General features: G+C 35.2%; 1 protein-coding gene across 1 annotated transcript in view; it reads left to right on the plus strand.

Moving 5' to 3' along the window:
* Positions 1-17861, plus strand: part of LOC127850920 (tetratricopeptide repeat protein 17-like) — a 104243-nt gene extending 86382 nt beyond the window's left edge. Inside the window, exons 27-32 of the mRNA XM_052384324.1 lie at positions 1344-1473; positions 3874-4033; positions 4788-4862; positions 8114-8233; positions 10293-10436; positions 15137-17861. Of these exons, the coding sequence (XP_052240284.1) occupies positions 1344-1473; positions 3874-4033; positions 4788-4862; positions 8114-8233; positions 10293-10436; positions 15137-15271 (764 nt within the window). The 3' untranslated portion in view covers positions 15272-17861. The remainder of the gene's footprint in view (positions 1-1343; positions 1474-3873; positions 4034-4787; positions 4863-8113; positions 8234-10292; positions 10437-15136) is intronic.
* The last annotated feature ends 2871 nt before the right edge of the window (positions 17862-20732 follow it).

The raw sequence follows: 20732 nt of genomic DNA on the forward strand, positions 1-20732 counted from the left end.
ATGATGAAACTTGACCAGGATGTTTGTCTGGACAATATCTAGGTCAAGTTTGACATTTGGTAAAGATTGAATGAACCGACTCCTCTCAGGTAAGCGAACTAGGGCCATCTTGGCCCTCTTGTTTGAGAACACTCCTACCTTGGCTCGTGCACATTTGAATAGTTGTTACATGAAAGGAACATTTCATTTTCATTTTGAGGTCAACAGTTAAAAATTTAAGATCACATGAACTTGTATCAATAAATGTGTTTCTACATTAAACATGTATCTAGAGTATGTTTTGACCTACATTAATTTAAATTGTTATGATGGTAATTGGTTACTTGGGAAAAAAGAAATATGCCTACTGATTTTAAGGTAAACAGGTCAAAGGGTAAGGCCTTAATAGCTTGTAGCAGGAAATTAATTTCCACACAATATTTTGAGAACACTTTGACCTGCAATCATGCAAATTGTTGTTGTGGTAACCTGAATGGAAAGTAAGATGTCTATTTAAAAAAAAAAATGAAGGTCATGAAATTGATGTATCGAGAAATCTGTTTCCCCACAAATATCTTTAGAATTCTTTTGATCTTTTAATAAAGTATAATGGTTAATCTTGGCCCTAATGATTTTTTAGGTTTTCAGATCTGAGGTCAAAGTCACAGCGACAATTTTGCTTCAAGTCTGAAGGGTATACATGTTGTAGACAAATGTCTCATTCCATCGACTGTAAGGAAAGAATGATTTAATCTATGAAGTTGTGCTAAATACCAAATTGTTTGATTCATGTTTTCATATTATGCTTTAACATGAGATAAGAATTGTTTTTATGTCCCCGGATTGAATGATTGGGGGTATATTGTTTTTGGCCTGTCTGTCTGTCATTGTATGTGTCTGTCTGTCACAAACTTTAACCTTGGTTAAAATTTTGCGATAACTTTTGTAATATTGGAGATAGCAACTTGATATTTGGCATGCATGTGTATCTCATGGAGCTGCACATTTTGAGTGGTGAAAGGTCAATGTCATCCTTCAAGGTCAAAGGTAAAAAAAAGCAAAAAAGCTGCGCATTAGGGGGCATTTTGTTTCTGACAAACACATCTCTTGTTTTTTCAAGTATTGGAAATGTTTGAGCAAATTTCAAGCAGAAAATTAAAAAAACTAATAGTTCTCTATTGTTATGCTGTCAAAATATTTTTGGTTACTCCTAATATAGACAGATATAAGATGTGCAAAACCCTTATCATAACCTATGACCCGCACATTTGTTGGGTTTTTTTCCCCTTCAATCTAGTTAACAAATCTGTGCCAAGTCAGGTTTATTCCAAAGCTCTAGTTATAATGATGTTGCGCTTTTGCAGACATGAGGAAGTATGCATTGAAGAGACAGCGCCTAGCAACGCCGTCTGCCGCCGAGTGCAAGAGTCTGCCTCACATTGACCTCAGTCAGTTTACAAGTACCTGGCTGTCATTGTCAGTGAAAAATATCAGGTAGGTAAGAAAAGAGCCTCACTTTGGGAAAACTAGGCTTAATGCATGTGCATAAAGTGCCATACCAGATACGCCTGTGCAGCCTGCCAATCAGGGAGACACTTTCCGCTTTTATAATGTGTGTTTTTTTTAAAGGAAGTTTCTAATTAACAAAAATTCAGTCTGGGCCAAAAGTGTCTTCCCAGATTAACCTTTGCAGGCTGCAGACTTATCTTTGACGACACTTTAAGCACATGCATTAATCCTTGTTTTCCCAGAACGAGGCTCAATGTTTTTAAGGTCCTTTCAGGCTACATTATGAGAGGAACCAAGGTCTGTCCCAGCACTCTTAGCTAATTTACTTGACTCACAGAGGTTTGGATACATTTTGGATTGTATCTGCTATGTCCTGCTATTTATAAACCAATGTTTAACAATGTTGAATATCCTAATATTAGATTGGGTATTGTTATCTGGCAGCTTCAAATAAATGGTTTCTGGTCAATAACTTCATTTTAAGCTCATCTATTTTTTGAAAAAAAATTATGAGCTATTGTCATCACCTTGGCGTCGGCGTCGGCGTCGGCGTTGGCGTTGGCGTTGGCATCGGCGTCCGGTTAAGTTTTGCGTTTAGGTCCACTTTTCTCAGAAAGTATCAATGCTATTGCATTCAAACTTGGTACACTTACTTACTATCATGAGGGGACTGGGCAGGCAAAGTTAGATAACTCTGGCGTGCATTTTGACAGAATTATGTGCCCTTTTTATACTTAAAAAATTGAAAATTTTGGTTAAGTTTTGCGTTTAGTTCCACTTTTCTCAGTAAGTATCAATGCTATTGCATTCAAACTTGGTACACTTACTTACTATCATGAGGGGACTGGGCAGGCAAAGTTAGATAACTCTGGCATGCATTTTTACAGAATTATGTGCCCTTTTTATACTTAGAAAATTGACAATTTTGGTTAAGTTTTGTGTTTAGGTCCATTTTATTCCTTAAGCATCAAAGCTATTGCTTTCATACTTGCAACACTTACTAACTATCATAAGGGGACTGTGCAGGCAAAGTAATGTAACTCTGACTGGCATTTTGACAGAATTATGTGTCCTTTTTATACTTAGAAAATTGAAAATTTGATTAAGTTTTGTGTTTAGGTCCACTTTATTCCTACAGTATCAAAGCTATTGCTTTCATACTTGCAAGATTTATGAACTATCATAAGGGGACCGTGCAGGCAAAGTTATGTAACTCTGACTGGCATTTGGACGGAATTATGGGCTCTTTATACTTAGAAAATTGAAAATTTGGTTAAGATTTATGTTTTGGTCCACTTTACCCCTAAAGTATCATAGATATTGCTTTCATACTTGGAACACTCACAAACTATCATAAGGGTACAGTAAAAGGACAAGTTGCATAACTCTGGTTGTCATTGTTACGGAATTATGGCCCTTTTTTGACTTAGTAACTTTTAATATATGGTTAAATTTTGTGTTTCGATCCACTTTACTTCTTAAGTATCAAGGCTATTGCTTTCAAACTTCAAATACTTACATGCTATCATGAGGTTACTGTACCTGGCAACTTGAATTTTACTTTGACCTTTGAATGACCTTGACTCTCAAGGTCAAATTATTAAATTTTGCTAAAATTGCCATAACTTCTTTATTTATGATTAGATTTGATTGATACTTTGATGAAACTACTCTTACCTGACATACCACAATAGACTCCACCCAAACCATCCCCCGTGCCCTCCCCCCCTCCCCTCTCCCCCCCCCTATTTTTTTTTTTTTTTTAAATCATCTCACAAATGACCACCACACCCTAACACTATACCCCCACCCCACCCCACCCCCCACCCCACCCCCCCCCCCCCAATTTTTTTTTTTTTTTTTTTTTTTTTTTTTTTTTTTAAAGATAATCTCACAAATTACCACCACACCCTCACACTATACCCCCCCCCCCCCCCCCCCCCCCCCGATTTTTTTTTTTTTTTTTTTTTTTTCGCTTTTTTTGGAAGATAATGTAATAAATGTCCACAACCCCACACTATACACCCCTCTTCACTCCACTCCTCCCTCCTTTGTGATTGAAAATGAGAGTCCCTTCACCTTTAAAAAGAAAATAGATGAGCGGTCTGCACCCGCAAGGCGGTGCTCTTGTTAATATTGTCCCAGTTTAGCCAAAGCAGTTGGAAGTGACATAATGAATATTCAACACTTACCTAGTATTATCAATTTTGCATTGTTTTTCCAACTTGGCCAGCACCTGGCCCTGCCTGAGAACATCCTGCGTAAATCCATAAAAGCAGAAAGCAGAAAGTGTCATCCCTTATTTGTCTGAGCACTCTGTACAGGCTTATCTGGGATGACACTTTCCACACATGCATTAAGCCAAGTTTTTCAACGCTTTTCCAGACTGGGTCAGCACCTGGACCTGCGTGAGAACATCCCGCGTAAGGACCTCCAGCAACCAGTCTGCGCGTACAAGGTGCCTCCTCAGCCCCTCGTGGACAGCCTGCCAGGGGTCAAACACAAGAATGAGCTCGACTATCAACCAGAAGTTGGTTTGCGAACGGTACATCATAATGATTATTATTATTGTTTTTTTTTTTTATAAATATTATTGCATAAAGTTACATACATTTATACATATTCACATTATTTATGGTGTATTTGAACTTTAATTGTCACTTTGGGGAAATATTTGGATTATGTACGGTGGGAACCTAACATCTGTCTGTCTGCCTGTCCATCTGTCTGTCCTTCATGTCTCACTTCATGCCATGAACTTGCAACTCATATGATGGCTCTGGCTTGGTGTCTCACTTCATGCCATGAACTTGCAACTCATGTGATGGCTCTGGCTTGGTGTCTCACTTCATGCCATGAACTTGCAACTCATGTGATGGCTCTGGCTTGGTGTCTCACTTCATGCCATGAACTTGCAACTCATGTGATGGCCCTGGCTTGGCGTCTCACTTCATGCCATGAACTTGCAACTCATGTGATGGCTCTGGCTTGGTGTCTCACTTCATGCCATGAACTTGCAACTCATGTGATGGCTCTGGCTTGGTGTCTCACTTCATGCCATGAACTTGCAACTCATGTGATGGCCCTGGCTTGGTGTCTCACTTTATGCCATGAACTTGCAACTCATGTGATGGCCCTGGCTTGGTGTCTCACTTCATGCCATGAACTTGCAACTCATGTGATGCCCTGGCTTGGCGTCTCACTTCATGCCATGAACTTGCAACTCATGTGATGCCCTGGCTTGGCGTCTCACTTCATGCCATGAACTTGCAACTCATGTGATGCCCTGTACATGTCAGGTCCTACAGAAGAGCACTGCCCAGGCTCAGTCAGTGGAGGTGATGGGGGCCAGGATTGCACGCGCCCTTGCCAAGGTAACCATGAGAGATGTATACAGAAAGTATGCTCTTAAAGGAGACATATTGACTGCTTATATGGTGTCAAATATTCAATAATAATAATAATAAAAAAAATCGTTGTTATTAAATAGTTGCTTAACATATTGGTCTTGTTTTATGAATGATCAGTAAAATATTTAATTGTGTATATATGTCTTTAATTTGAATTGAGGAGACATTGAGATGTATGCTGGAAAATAAGTTGTTATAGTAAAAACCTTGCTGATTCAATGTTAATGAAGAAGCACTATACACATGTTAACTATTGAGAACAGAACAAGAGTTGTGTAAAATTTTCATAGTAATGCTTAATTTATGTTTTATCTCAATGGAGAAGTGTTAAAAATGAATTTTTAAACATTTTATCAATTTATCAGAGATACTTTTATTGAATGAAATTTTGGAATATTCATTGGTTGAATCTGTGTCCATATTTAGGCTTACTATTGTCCATATTGAACAAATGATACTTTTACTTGATATAATAGTTAATTATAATCCCTCTTGATATGAGATTGGATGCTAATTGTCCTTATTTGCATTGAGTTTAACTCCACTTGATATGAGTATGCATGATACTTCCACTTCATATGAAAGTTAATGATAATCCTTCTATGAGATTGGATGCCAATTGCTGATGGTTCTCTTGATATGGTAATGCATGCTGGTTCACTTGATATGACAATGCATGATGGTTCACTTGATTTGACAATCCATGATGGTTCACTTGATATGACAATGCATGATGGTTCACTTGATATGGTGATGCATGCTGGTTCACTTGATATAACAATGCATGATGGTTCACTTGATATGACAATGCTTGATGGTTCCACTTGATATGACAATGCATGATGGTTCACTTGATATGACAATGCTTGATGGTTACACTTAATATGACAATGCATGATGGTTCACTTTATATGACAATGCTTGATGGTTTCACTTGATATGACAATGCATAATGGTTCACTTGATATGACAATGATTGATGATTCCACTTGATATGACAATGCTTGATGGTTCCACTTGATTTAAGAATGCTTGTTTGCTCTACTTGATATGACAATTCATGATGGTTTTACTTGATATAACAATGCTTGATTGTACTACTTGATATGCCAATGTTTGATGGTTCCACTTGATATGGCAATGCTTGATGGTTCCACTTGATATGATAATGTATGATGGTTCCACTTCATATAATAATGCTCGATTGTTCTACTTGATATAACAATGCTTGATGGTTCCACTTGATATGCCATGCTTGATGGTTTGACTTGATTTGACAAACCATTATGGTTTCACTTGATATAAAAATGCATGATGGTTCCACTTGATATGGTGATGCATGATGGTTCACTTGATATGACAATGCATGATGGTTCACTTGATATGACAATGCTTGATGGTTCCACTTGATATGACAATGCCTGATGGTTCCACTTGATATGGTGGTGCATGATGGTTCACTTGATATGACAATGCATGATAATTCACTTGATATGACAATGTTTGATGGTTCCACTTGATATGACAATGCATGATGGTTCACTTGATATGACAATGCTTGATGGTTCCACTTGATATGGTGATGCATGATGGTTCACTTGATATGACAATGCATGATGGTTCACTTGATATGACAATGCTTGATGGTTCCACTTGATATGACAATGCCTGATGGTTCCACTTGATATGGTGGTGCATGATGGTTCACTTGATATGACAATGCATGATAATTCACTTGATATGACAATGTTTGATGGTTCCACTTGATATGACAATGCATGATGGTTCACTTGATATGACAATGCTTGATGGTTACACTTGATATGACAATGCATAATGGTTCACTTGATATGACAATGCTTGATGGTTTCACTTGATATGACAATGCATAATGGTTCACTTGATATGACAATGATTGACAGTTCCACTTGATATGACAATGCTTAATGGTTCCACTTGATATAAGAATGCTTGTTGGTTCTACTTGATATGACAATTCATGATGGTTTCACTTGATATAACAATGCTTGATTGTACTCCTTGATATGACAATGCTTAATGGTTCCACTTGATACGGAAATGCTTGATGGTTCCACTTGATATGATAATGTATGATGGTTCCACTTCATATAATAATGCTTGATGGGTTTACTTGATATAACAATGCTTGATGGTGTCACCTGATATGCCATGCTTGATGGTTTCACTTGATTTGACAATCCATTATGGTTTCACTTGATATGGCAATGCTTGATGGTTCCACTTGATATGGTGATGCATGATGGTTCACTTGATATGACAATGCATGATGGTTCACTTGAATGTTGATACGACAATGCTTGATGGTTCCACTTGATATGACAATGCATGATGGTTCACTTGATATGACATTGCTTGATGGTTTCGCTTGATATGACAATGCATAATGGTTCAATTGATATGGCAATGCTTGATGGTTCCACTTGATATGATAATGTATGATGGTTCAACTTCATATAATAATGCTTGATGGTTATACTTGATATAACAATGCTTGATTGTTATACTTGATATAACAATGCTTGATGGTTCCACCTGATATACCATGCTTGATGGTTTCACTTGATTTGACAATCCATTATGGTTTCACTTGATATGACAATGCGTGATGGTTCCACTTGATATGACAATGCATAATGGTTCCACTTGATATGGCAATGCTTGATGGCTCCACTTGATATGGCAATGCTTGATGGTTCCACTTGATATGGCAATGCATGATGGTTCCACTTGATATATATGCCTGATGGTTCTACTTGATATGACAATGCTTGATGGTTCCACTTAATATGCCATGCTTGATGGTTTCACTTGATTTGACAATGCATTATGGTTCACTTGATATGATTATGCTTGATGTTTCCACTTGCTATGCCAATGTCTGATGGTTCCACTTTTTATGACACTGCTTGATGGTTCCACTTGATCCTGACGGATCTACTTGATATGACAATGCTTGATGGTTCCACTTGATATGGCAATTCCTGTTGGTTCTACTTGATATTACATTACTTGATGATTCCACTTGATATGGCAATGCATGTTGGTTCTACTTGATATGACAATGCATGGTGGTTCCACTTGATATGGCAATTCTTGTTGGTTCTACTTGATATGATTATGCTTGTTGGTTCCAAGTGATATGTCAATGCATGATCATTCCATTTCACGCTCAGAACGAGACCTCCTGGGTGCTTACCAGTCTGGCCGCGCTGTACTGGCGTGTGAGGGGCCAGGCAGGCAGGGCCATTGACTGCCTGAGGGTGGCGGTCCACACTGCCCCACGCACCTGCAAGGTAGGGCACCATGGTTAGGGTGTAATGCTGATTGATTGAGCCTTGGTCTGGGGATACTGTGCTCAATGCATGTGCGTAAAGTGTTCTCCCCTTTCTACTTTTATTTTTTTTTTTTTTTTAAAGGAAGTCATTTTGAAATTAAAATCCCATTTAGGTGGAAAGTGACGTCTGTGAATAGGCGATGAGGACTGCTCAGGCTTTTCTGTGGTGACTAACATATTTTTACAGATGTTGCAAGGTCAAAAATATAGTGATCTATATTTACCTTGAATTTTACAGTACATTATTTTAAAAACAAATTCATGAAAGTTAATAATAAAAAACATCTAGGCAATGAAAAACATGTATACAAAGATAAATTATATAAATTTTTGAATCACTCAATTGAAAGCATAGTTGATTATCTTTAACAACTTATTTTATGAACAATTCAAAATATATGCATGATAAAAACATTGAAACAGTCATATTCTTCGACAAGATTTAGTGTTTAATAACACGGTGCTGTGCTCTTCTCCTTTTTGGTTGACACAAAAAATATGAAAATCTGTTTAAAATGTAATACATAATTTTATTGGCAATAATCAATTGCAAATGAAAAAAATATTAAAACCTTTTTTTTTTAGTTCAACTGAGCACAGCATGCTCATGGTGAGCTTTTGTGATTGCCTTTTTTGTCTTAACTGCGTTGTCTGTTGTCAATATAAACCTTTGTCTGTAGTGCGTCAACATAAACTTGGTTAACACTCCAGAGGCTTCATTTTTAGTCCAATCTTCATTGGTCAAAGCATGTGTCCCAATGATATCTTGGTCGAGTAAGAAACTGGGTCGATTGAGGTCAAACAAAAGGTCACTTGGTCAAATTTAAGAAAATGCCTTTTTAACACTATAGAAGTCACATTGATAGTCTAAACTTGATGAAACATTCGTTTTGATGATATCTCAGCCGAGTTCAAAATGGTTCAGGTCTGGCGGGGCAGTTTTCCTTATATGGCTATTGTAAAACCTTGGGAAAACTCTAGAAGTCACATTTATAGTCCAAGCTTCATGAAACTTGGTCAGAACATTTGTTCTATGATATCTTGACTGAGTACAAAAATAGTTCCAGATCAATGAAAAACATGGCCGCAAGGGTGTTGAGCAGTTTTCGTTATATATCGCTATAGCAAAACCTTGTTAACACTCTAAAAGTCACATTTTAATTTTCATAAGATCTTCACAAAACATTTGTGCTAACAATGTCTGGGCCGAGTTTGAAAATGGTTCCTGTCTGTTGATAAACATGGGGCAGTTTTCCTTATATGGCTATTTTGAAACCTAGTTAACTAACTCTCTTTTGGTCCCATTTTTTGCTTAATCTTCTTGAAACTTTCTCAGAATGTTTATTCTTATGATATTTCAAATGCTTCCAAAATGGTGCTGGTCTGTTGAAAAATATGGCTTCCACAGAATGTATACATTTAAGTATACCTTGTAATTAAGTTGATCCTTTTAACGCAGGTTGAAGTTTCTTCTTTTTGAACCTCACTATTAACACTCAAGGAATACTATTGTCATGGATGTGGAAGGATGTTTTTTCATGATGATGATGATGATGATATAGAATTGGCATTGTCCCTCCGTCTGTCAGTCCATTAGTCTGTACTTCCATCTGTCACAAAATGTATTTTTGGTGGGGGATATCAATTTAACAAATTTGCTTCCTATCTTTATTTTTGCAAAAAATCATAGAGTGCTAAAACCAGTAAAACTACAAAAATTGTTACATATGAATCTTACTACAGGATAAGATAGGTGAAGATAGGTGATGGAAAGGTCAATCAAACTCATGTATACCTGTGCTTGCATTGTTTCAATACAATTGATTGTTGCCTTTTTAAATGGCTCTGTGTTTGTGGTACAGGCTTACACCTTAAACTCCCAAGAAAATGGCCTCAGTTAGTTCACTCACATCAAAGACCTATTATGTCACACAACACCATTTATAAGTTAGGCTTGCAAATGTTTCCCAGAGCACAACTCATGCAAACTGTACTTTTTTTCATGTTTTCTGTGACAGGACGTTCCCATGATGAGTATTTCCAACATGCTCCACAGATCGGGCTACATCAACGATGCCATAGTTCTGGCTGGGCAGGCAATGGAGGTATCTCCCAACCTGGTGGTGGGACATTTCAACATGGCCAACATGTTTGCAGTGAAGGTAAATTGGAGTTTGCTATTCATGCCCCATTGCAGTCTTGATTAAGGTTTTAGTTTTAAAATATTACAACTTTTTTAATGTTATATTTTGGACAAAGTTGTGTAACTCATGATGTTTCTTTAAATGAAATAGATAAAAGAGAGATGCAATTATGTTTACAATGCCTACTAATAAAATGGGTCTTATTTTGGGAACACCTGTGGCAGGATGGGGTCGTCCAGGACATTGTTTACTCACTAACCTAGTTTGACTTATTATGCCCCCCCTCCAAGAAGGGGGGTATATTGTTTTGCTCATGTCGGTCGGTCCATCCGTCTGTCCGTCCACCAGATGGTTTCCGGATAACTCAAGAACGTTTAGGCCTAGGATCATGAAACTTAATAGGTACATTGATCATGACTGACAGATGACCCCTATTTATTTTCAGGTCACTAGGTCAAAGGTCAAGGTCACAGTGACTCAAAATAGTAAAATGGTTTCCGGATGATAACTCAAGAATGCTTAGGCCTAGGATCATGAAACTTCATAGGTAGATTGATCATGACTGGCAGATTACTCCTAATGATTTTCAGGTCACTAGGTCAAAGGTCAAGGTCACAGTGACTCAAAATAGTAAAATGGTTTGCGGATGATAACTCAAGAATGTTTACACCTAGGATCATGAAACTTCATAGGAACATTGATCATGACTGGCAGATGACCCCATTGATTTTAAGGTCACTAGGTCAAAGGTCAAGGTCACAGTGACTTGAAACAGTAAAATGGTGTCCGGATGATAACTCAAGAATGCTTATGCCTAGGATCATGAAACTTCATAGGTACATTGATAATGGCTGGCAGATGACCCCTATTTATTTTCAGGTCACTAGGTCAAAGGTCAAGGTCACAGTGACTCGAAATAGTAAAATGGTTTCCGGATGATAACTCAAGAATGCTTAAGCCTATGATCATGAAACTTCATAGGTACATTGATCATGACTGGCAGATGACCCCTATTAATGTTCAGGTCACTAGGTCAAAGGTCAAGGTCACAGTGACTCAAAACAGTAAAATGGTTTCCTGATGATAACTCAAGAATAATTAGGCCTAGGATCATGAAACTTCATAGGTACAATAATCATTGCTGGCAGATGACCCCTATTTATTTTCAGGTCACTAGGTCGAAGTTCAAGGTCACAGTGACAAAAACTGTATTCACACAATGGCTGCCACTACAACTGACAGCCCATATGGGGGGCATGCATGTTTTACAAATAGCCCTTGTTAGCTCATCTATTTTTTGAAAAAAATTATGAGCTATTGTCATCACCTTGGCGTCGGCGTTGGCGTCGGCGTCCGGTTAAGTTTTGCGTTTAGGTCCACTTTTCTCAGAAAGTATCAATGCTATTGCATTCAAACTTGGTACACTTACTAACTATCATGAGGGGACTGGGCAGGCAAAGTTAGATAACTCTGGCGTGCATTTTGACAGAATTATGTGCCCTTTTTATACTTAGAAAATTGAAAATTTTGGTTAAGTTTTGCGTTTAGGTCCACTTTTCTCAGAAAGTATCAATGCTATGGCATTCAAACTTGGTACACGTACTTACTATCATGAGGGGACTGGGTAGGCAAAGTTAGATAACTCTGGCGTGCATTTTGACAGAATTATGTGCCCTTTTTATACTTAGAAAATTGAAATTTTGGTTAAGTTTTGTGTTTAGGTCCACTTTATTCCTACAGTATCAAAGCTATTGCTTTCATACTTGCAACACTTATTAACTATTATAAGGGGACTGTGCAGGCAAAGTAATGTAACTCTGACTGGCATTTTGACAGAATTATGTGCCCTTTTTATACTTAGAAAATTGAAAATTTGGTTAAGTTTTGTGTTTTGGTCCACTTTACCCCTAAAGTATTATAGATATTGCTTTCATACTTGGAACACTCGCAAACTATCATAAGGGTACAGTAAAAGGACAAGTTGCATAACTCTGGTTGTCATTTTTACGGGATTATGGCCCTTTTTTGACTTAGTAACTTTGAATATATGGTTAAATTTTGTGTTTCGATCCACTTTACTTCTTAAGTATCAAGGCTACTGCTTTCAAACTTCAAATACTTTCATGCTATCATGAGGTTACTGTACCTGGCAAGTTGAATTTTACCTTGACCTTTGAATGACCTTGACTCTCAAGGTCAAATTATAAAATTTTGCTAAAATTGCCATAACTTCTTTATTTATGATTAGATTTGATTGATACTTTGACAAAACTACTCTTACCTGACATACCACAATAGACTCCACCCAAACCATCCCCTGTGCCCTCCCCCCCCCCCGCCATTTTTTTTTTTTTTTTTTTTTTACGATCATCTCACAAATGACCACCACACCCTCACACTATACCCCCCCCACCCCACCCCCCCCCAATTTTTAACCAGGTTTTCCGAAGGAAAAAACTGGTTATTACATTGGCGAATGCGGGCGGGCTGGCTGGCTGGGTGGCGGGCGGAACAAGCTTGACCGGGCCATAACTATGTCGTTCATTGTCAGATTTTAAAAATCATTTGGCACATTTGTTCACCATCATTGGACGGTGTGTCGCGCGAAATAATTACGTCGATATCTCCAAGGTCAAGGTCACACTTTGAGTTCAAAGGTCAAAAATGGCCATAAATGAGCTTGTCCTGGCCATAACTATGTCATTCATTGTGAGATTTTAAAATCATTTGGCACATTTGTTCACCATCATGGGACGGTGTGTCGCACGAAAGAATCACGTCAATATCTCCAATGTCAAGGTCGCCACGACTAAAAATAGATTTTTTTTTAAACAAACTTACAAAGGGGGTTAATTTTGTTTATTCATTTCAAAAGTTCAGTTTGAGTTTTCTCCCTTTATCAGATTTTTTTTCCACAATGAAAACCTGGTTTTGTGACAATTTTGTCCCTTGTTGTTTTTTTTGAAATGGTTAAAAAACAAAATTATTTATTTTTATTATTTTATGTTTGAAATACCGTCCAACCATCGCACCCAAAAATCCCCCCCCACTCCCCCCCCCCCCCGATTTTTTTTTTTTTTTTCGTTTTTTTTTCGCATTTTTGGAAGATAATGTAATAAATTCCACACCCCCACACTATACCCCCCTTTTCACTCCGCTCCTCCCTCCTTTGTGATTGAAAATGAGAGTCCCTTCACCTTTAAAAAGAAAATGGATGAGCGGTCTGCACCCGCAAGGCGGTGCTCTTGTTGATTGAGGCATATTCAGGGTGCACGATCCATTGGTTTACACACAGGCTGGACAGAATGAAAACACACTGTTAAGAACTTTATTTTTGCACATACCTCAAGTTATGGAAATATATATTTTGCAAATCTTCAGTGCATAAAAGACATTGTTTTTTCTTGCAGTTTGTGGTGATATCTGAAAATTGAAGAATACGTCATTGAATACGGCTGAAATCGATGCCAAAATTTCATGTTGCGTGCAGCATAACCATGTATATAAATGCTGTACACATTGAATTTTTTGCCAACCACGCAGGCTCATTAAATAAATTAAAGTAATTCTGATGTTTTTCACATTGTGATAAGCCACTATTCAACTGATTTGTATGCACCAGTTGAAACTCCATTAACATCCATTTGTGAACACCATAAAGTCAAGTGATCCTGCAACCTGATAATATCGCAGTGATGTTTAATTATCAGCCCAATGGACTAATGCACTTTGAATTACAGCTAGAATAATCAAAATTTTCCCAAACTTATATTATCTGCTCTCTAGCTCATCCTGTTATTATCAAACATTATCAATCTTACTCTGACCTTTAAACGGGTGTATTTTGTGACAAGTTGCATTGTGACAAGTTGCATTGCTTGTTTAACTTAAATATGTTTTAGTGTTGTCTATCCTCAATGAACGTTGATATAAATTACTTTGTGGTCAATAATTCTGTGTTTTACAGGCTTGTTTTGCATTAATAACAATGTTTTATAAATGATTCTGTTATTTTATATAAAAGTACATGTTAATTTTATTCAGGTTTTTCATACTTTATAATAAGTCTGTTTTAGTAATGTTTATGCTGACTTGGAACTGGATCTTGTTACTATTGTATTATTGAATCCAAAAATAAATTCATGGAAATCCTGCATTGCTCTGAATGAGAATATGTTTAATATAAAAAATCTTTTTGACATTTTAGGACATGCATCATTTTCAGATACACAATTCACGGTTTAAAACAGGAGCATGATTGGCAGATCCCTAGAAAATCTTAAACTATTATAATAAAGCATAAAACATCCTTAAAGGTTTTTTAAACACTTTATTACGTGCATTAGATAGCTAACCTTAGATTTGTTGCATATATTATTTTGCTCATATCTGAGTGCATTACATTTTTGTGTTAATTTTCATGGTGGTATATGCATTTGTTTGCAATCTCAAAATAAAATGTGTTCAAACTCAAAATAAAAAGTAAATATATAAATAATGAAATAGTCACTTGCTGATCTACCATCATTTCTGTCAAATGCATGCAAATCATAATCAAGTACCCTTGATCTTCAATACTTAAAATTTTGATTTATCAGCACATATTCAATGAAGAATTTCATCATTTTTTTATTATAATAAAGCATATTAGAACATGACACTGAAGCTTTGTGGGAGGTATTGGGTGAATCAAACAATTTAAATTATTCACATTTCAGGGGCAATGGGATCTGGCAGCCATGTTTTACGAGTCCACCCTAGGTCTGCAGGCAGAATTTGAACCTGCAAAAGTGCGACTGAAGATCGTGCAATGTCGGAATGTTGTGCAACCACCTCCTCCTCAACTGAGCTAGCTTGCAATGTGTTGAGCCTCATTCTGTGAAACCTTGGGTAAATGCATGTGAATAAAGTGTTGTCACAGTCCACACAGGCTTATTATAAGGGACAACTATTTTGGCTTAACTAGACTTTTGGTTAGAAGAGACTTCGTTTAAAGCGAGATTATAAGATTTTTAATGTGTTAATTGTAATATATTGATAAAATATGTTACAATAACACAAAATAGGCAAGAAAAATTATTGATTGAAGACGAATTTCATAAAATGCAGCAAAAACAAATTAGCGCCCCAAGCTGATTGTCACAAAGATATTTCGTACATATTTTCCTACAATAACCGTAGCATTCGTGATTTTAGTTAGTGTTCGTGTCGTATGAAAAGATATCCTTGCAGGAATTTTAAATGAACCGTTCAACTAAATTTAGATTCAATTCGTACATGCATGATTTACATGCTGGCTAATTTGACTGTTCAGACATTTTCAATTTCAGAATTAAATAGCTGGCTTATTTTGCATTTTTCGACATATGTTTTTCTTAACTTTTATTTTAATTTTTATTCAAATATATGTTTAATAAGTTTTTTACACATTTTATATAAATTAATAAATATTTGACATAATTGTATAATCTCGCTTTAAAACAAAAATTTCCATAAAAGCACTATCATCACTGATAAGCCTTTGCAGATTTCACATGCTAATCTGGTTTGACACCTTACGCACATGTATTAAGTACAGCTTTCCCAGAACAAGGCACATTTTGTTGTGAATAAATGCTTGTCATTTAAAATGAATGGATCTCAAGTTTCTATAGTGAAAACAAAAATGAGCCTGTTGATGAAATCAACATGCTGGGTAAATGCTTGTGCTTTAGTTTAACCTTGGTAGCACTCTACAAGTTACATTTATAGTTCATTCTTAATGAAGCTTGTTCAGAACCTTTGGTCAAATGATATCTTGGGCTGCACAGAACAGGTTAGTTCCTTTGTATCTCAGGTTAGCAACTTTTGGAATTTCAGGCCCTCTTGTTTTTTAATGCCCTTTGTCATAATTGTGGCAGGAGGGTATATTTGGTTTACCATGTCAGTATTTATGTGTGTGTTAAAAACAGTTTGTATGCATGTATACGTGGGTATTAAAGTGTCTGGTACATTTTCCATTTACCACTTAGATACATATTTTTAATGCATTTGTAGTCCCTTAGAAAGTTATATTTAATTAAATACCTTTCTTACTAAATTCAAGTTTTTAAGGCTTCATCTCCAAACCTTAGATACTGATGAGCAGCAAATAGCATAAAACCTGAACAGACTGCGAGTTACTGGCAGGCTGTTTTGGTTTTATGCTGTTTGCACATAGCCATTTTCATGTTGCCTCTAAGTGGGAAAGGGTTATGCTGTGTATGATGGGATTTCAAAATTAATTGGCACATATTATCATCATATCATGTTTTTGAAATCCCAATAATTATTTTTTGACTTGTATTGCCTGCATTTGTTTTAATAATTTGTGAGAGAGAGTTATTTTTAAGACTGACAAAAGTATTTATTTTGGTGGAAATACTAATCTATGATTTGTCTTCAGAATTTTTATGATTTGGCCAAGACAAGTCAGTCTATGTGATGACCAACAAGAGATCATCAATGGGAAATGTATAGTTTTTAAGTTAGAGCTTTTAGCTACGTTTATATGTGTGCAGAATATGATAGGTATCTCTTGATTTTAAAATAAACGCTTTTTAACATAATGGTAACAGATTGATGATCTCTTGTTTGCAAAGGCCTTGAAAATAACACATTAAATTGGAGTGTGGGCTCTTATAATGAACAAGATTTTCGTTTTGGTCATCACATAGACTGATTCAAGCAACATTAGTAAAATGTTTTCTCAATAGAGAAAATCATGGATATGTATTTTTTTAACAAAGAGATAGCTAGGAGTGATGTCATGTTTGACTAAGGATTTTAAGGGCTTATTGCCAAGAGAATTTTCATGATTGTGTATATCTTATATTTCATGGCAAACTCTTGTTTCCCCAAATACGAAGGCTATTGAAATGTCAAAGTAACATTAACACACAAAATCAACAAATATTTTGCAAAATATTTCGTAAAATAAAATTAAACCATAAAAAGTTAGTGTGCCTTATGGCAATAGCCAAAATTTCAATGCTAGATGTTTTATGGTAGTAAAGATTTAACAAGATAAAAAATGCTCGTTTTTATTTTTTGTGGCAAAATATAGTCCACTTTAATTTCCCGCAACTATATCAATTCATACAACACACAAACTATGACTTGGTAAATCAACAACATGTGTTAAATATATTGTCCCACAAAAAATATTCATTGATTTTGAGTATTTATGTTACTTTAAAAGGGTTACTTTATTTTATTTATTGTATAATCTTTTATCTTATTGGTATGTTTTCTTTGAAATTGTTGTTTTGCGATTAAGTGTTAATTAAAAAATGTTGTGTAATTATATTTATTAATTTTGTAAAAAATAAATAATTATCTTTTAATTACAAAAAATTGTTTGACAATTGGTATATTGGCATTTTGCAAGCATACAGATCATTTAAATAAAATGTAAAAAGAAGATTTGTCAGTTCTTGCTTTTATATTAGGATATTATGGAGAAAATGCAAGAATCAAGTTCTGTGTACTTGTGTCATCTTATCATACAACAAGCAATATCTTTAAAAAAGATATACAGCGTTGATTGTGGTCGGTGTTTATGAACGATCAAAAGTTATATCTATGAGATTAAAAATAGTGAATGCCTTTTATCTGCGCAGTTCTTAGCTGCATCACATGCATATCAATTACGCGGTTTATTTCGCTTTATTAGATATTATTACTCAGATATCTATATTTACAGAATAGAAAAACATAAGAAGCATGAAAGTAAATGAAAGCATATAGGTCAGCTGGCAACACTCGAATCTTATTTGATTGCATTATTAATAGTATAGTGAATCATCGTGCTCATGCTTAATAAATTGGTCTAATTTTTTTAATATTTCTAATTAAATTGATCAAAATTGGTCCTAATCATGCAATTGTTGAAAACACATTAACAATCTATGATTGACATACCAAAATAATATCGCCGAATATCTTTATTTAGTATCTTTCTGATGAAAATAAGTTTTGAATGCACATAGTTTACGCGATAGCGTTTATCTAACGATTTCTGTAAATGACCGCAAACTGACCTTGATACCTTGCAGGTTGGAATGCAATGCAATTAAGTGAGGTAACAAGTCTAATGCTTTGCTGAAACGACATTTACGTGTTTAACAGTCAATTTCGAAAACAATTTTAAATATTTTTGTCAAAGCGTATATCACGTTACTGAACAACAGTACTTATATGATCTAAGATTTATGAGTGCACAAAATGCAATATCATAGTTATAACCAAATATGAGAACACAGCCTTTAAGTACAAGCTCTCTCATTCTTCTAAAAATAAAGGGGCACACACTCTGTATTGATGTTGAGAATTGAGTGTGAAACTGCTCTATCTCTCAAACCTTATCATTAGAGATACAATTGTTTCATGATGAATACGCAGTTAACATCGTTGCTAAACAAACTATAGCATCCCTTTTCATACCCTATACTTCCCAAAAATAGAAAGTTGATTGAATAATATATTAATGATAATGTGAAATCTGTTTGTAGATTGCACGTTTTCTACTGCGAAAAGTGTCAGGCCTACCAGCGGGAAATTTATATTTTCAAATTTATTGGTAGCTTACAATGGTCAGGCTAAGGTGAAAAGCTGGCGTATAGACCGTTCCATAATCGATAAATTGACCGCTGCCATAATGTCAGTCACGTGACTGTCCGCCATTACACTGCTGCTAACTTGTGCGAGTCTACGATTCCAAAAGCCAAAGACGTAGAGAATACCCGCTTCACCATTGTCGGATAAATAGATCTAAATTACTTAATGAATTAATGTGAGGCGATTATCACATTTTTGTTGTTTAAATGATTGTTTGAAGTTGAGATTGATTGTTACAAATAAAATGTTTGAAATGCTTTCGTGTATTTGTTTTTTTATATCTGTAATCAAGTGGTAATCATCGGCGAAAATTTGCCGGTTCAGTCGCTCATACTATGTCTTTGATTAGACTTGTTACTTTTAACGTTTCACAAACAATTCACGCATGTATTATCGTGTTGATTTTAATAGCCGCAACATCAAGCAGATTACATTTTAATTAATACTTATAAAAGATTTTCGCGCAATTAATTACCGCTAATTGTTTGTAATTGATCTCATTTGGTAAAAATCTACATTCCAAAATCATTACATATTATATTAAGTATGATATTTTTGATACGCCTTCCATTATTTTTCTTCTAACTGATATCAGAGATAAAAAATTGTGGTTTGGATTTATATTTATTTTTTTAGATGGAATTTTGTCACGTTAAAAAACGAGCTTTTTATCATGAGAGAGTGATATTGATCTTGACGATCTATTATGTGATTATTCGGAAGATGAAGAGAATGCGATCTATGTGATACATCGATATTTTCATCTTTGAATCATTTAACAGCTATAAAGCTAAAAATACTAAAAATTGTATTTTATAGGTCTTTGAAATAACGCAAAACATATGGATAACGACACCAAATGTTTAGTCAATTAATCCACACACAAAAACTCCGATAAAAAACACCTAAATAATATTTCAAAAATATATTATTAAGCGCCAAACAAATTCATTTATTTGCAACTTTAAAAACGCGGCATAAGCATCAAATTAAAGATTATCTGAAGACTGAAAGGCCGACAATTTGACACAATAAAGAGCTCTATGCATAAGCCGTAATTATTTTTTTTGCAGAAAAGCTTCAATAAATTACAATAGTAATACAACTTATTATAAAAATATAATTATCAATGGCATGAGGACGCTAGTGTGATAAATAAATGAGTGTTAGAAAGTGTAATGAGTGCTTTGAAAATAAACATACTACAAAGCCATATTAAAAGCAAAGGACATGACAGTATTTACATGTAATTTTAATTTGATGGCTATTGAGGAATATTAACATACAACTGAAAAAACACAACTTCATATGATGCAAATTGAACTGTGTACTAATGTATATTGAAAACTCGTTACTAGTGAGTATGAGTGAAACATATATAACATTTTAACACACATATATTTATATACATATATATATATATATATATATATATATATATATATATATATATATATATATATATATTAAATATTTTTTACCTCTGTTTTGTGTCAAATGTAATTTATTGTTTTATGATATCGTTCGTGCATTGCCGTAACATCAAATTTTCATACGGAATGACGTAGTTTTAATTAACCGATACCCGCTAAATACGTTAAATGTTTTATGTTTTTTTTTTAATTCTTTATTTTTTCATAAATTAAACGGGCAAGTATCTTTACGGTGTACAATTTC

The sequence above is a fragment of the Dreissena polymorpha genome, chromosome 1 (assembly GCF_020536995.1).
Source record: "Dreissena polymorpha isolate Duluth1 chromosome 1, UMN_Dpol_1.0, whole genome shotgun sequence".
Lineage (NCBI taxonomy): Eukaryota > Metazoa > Mollusca > Bivalvia > Myida > Dreissenidae > Dreissena > Dreissena polymorpha.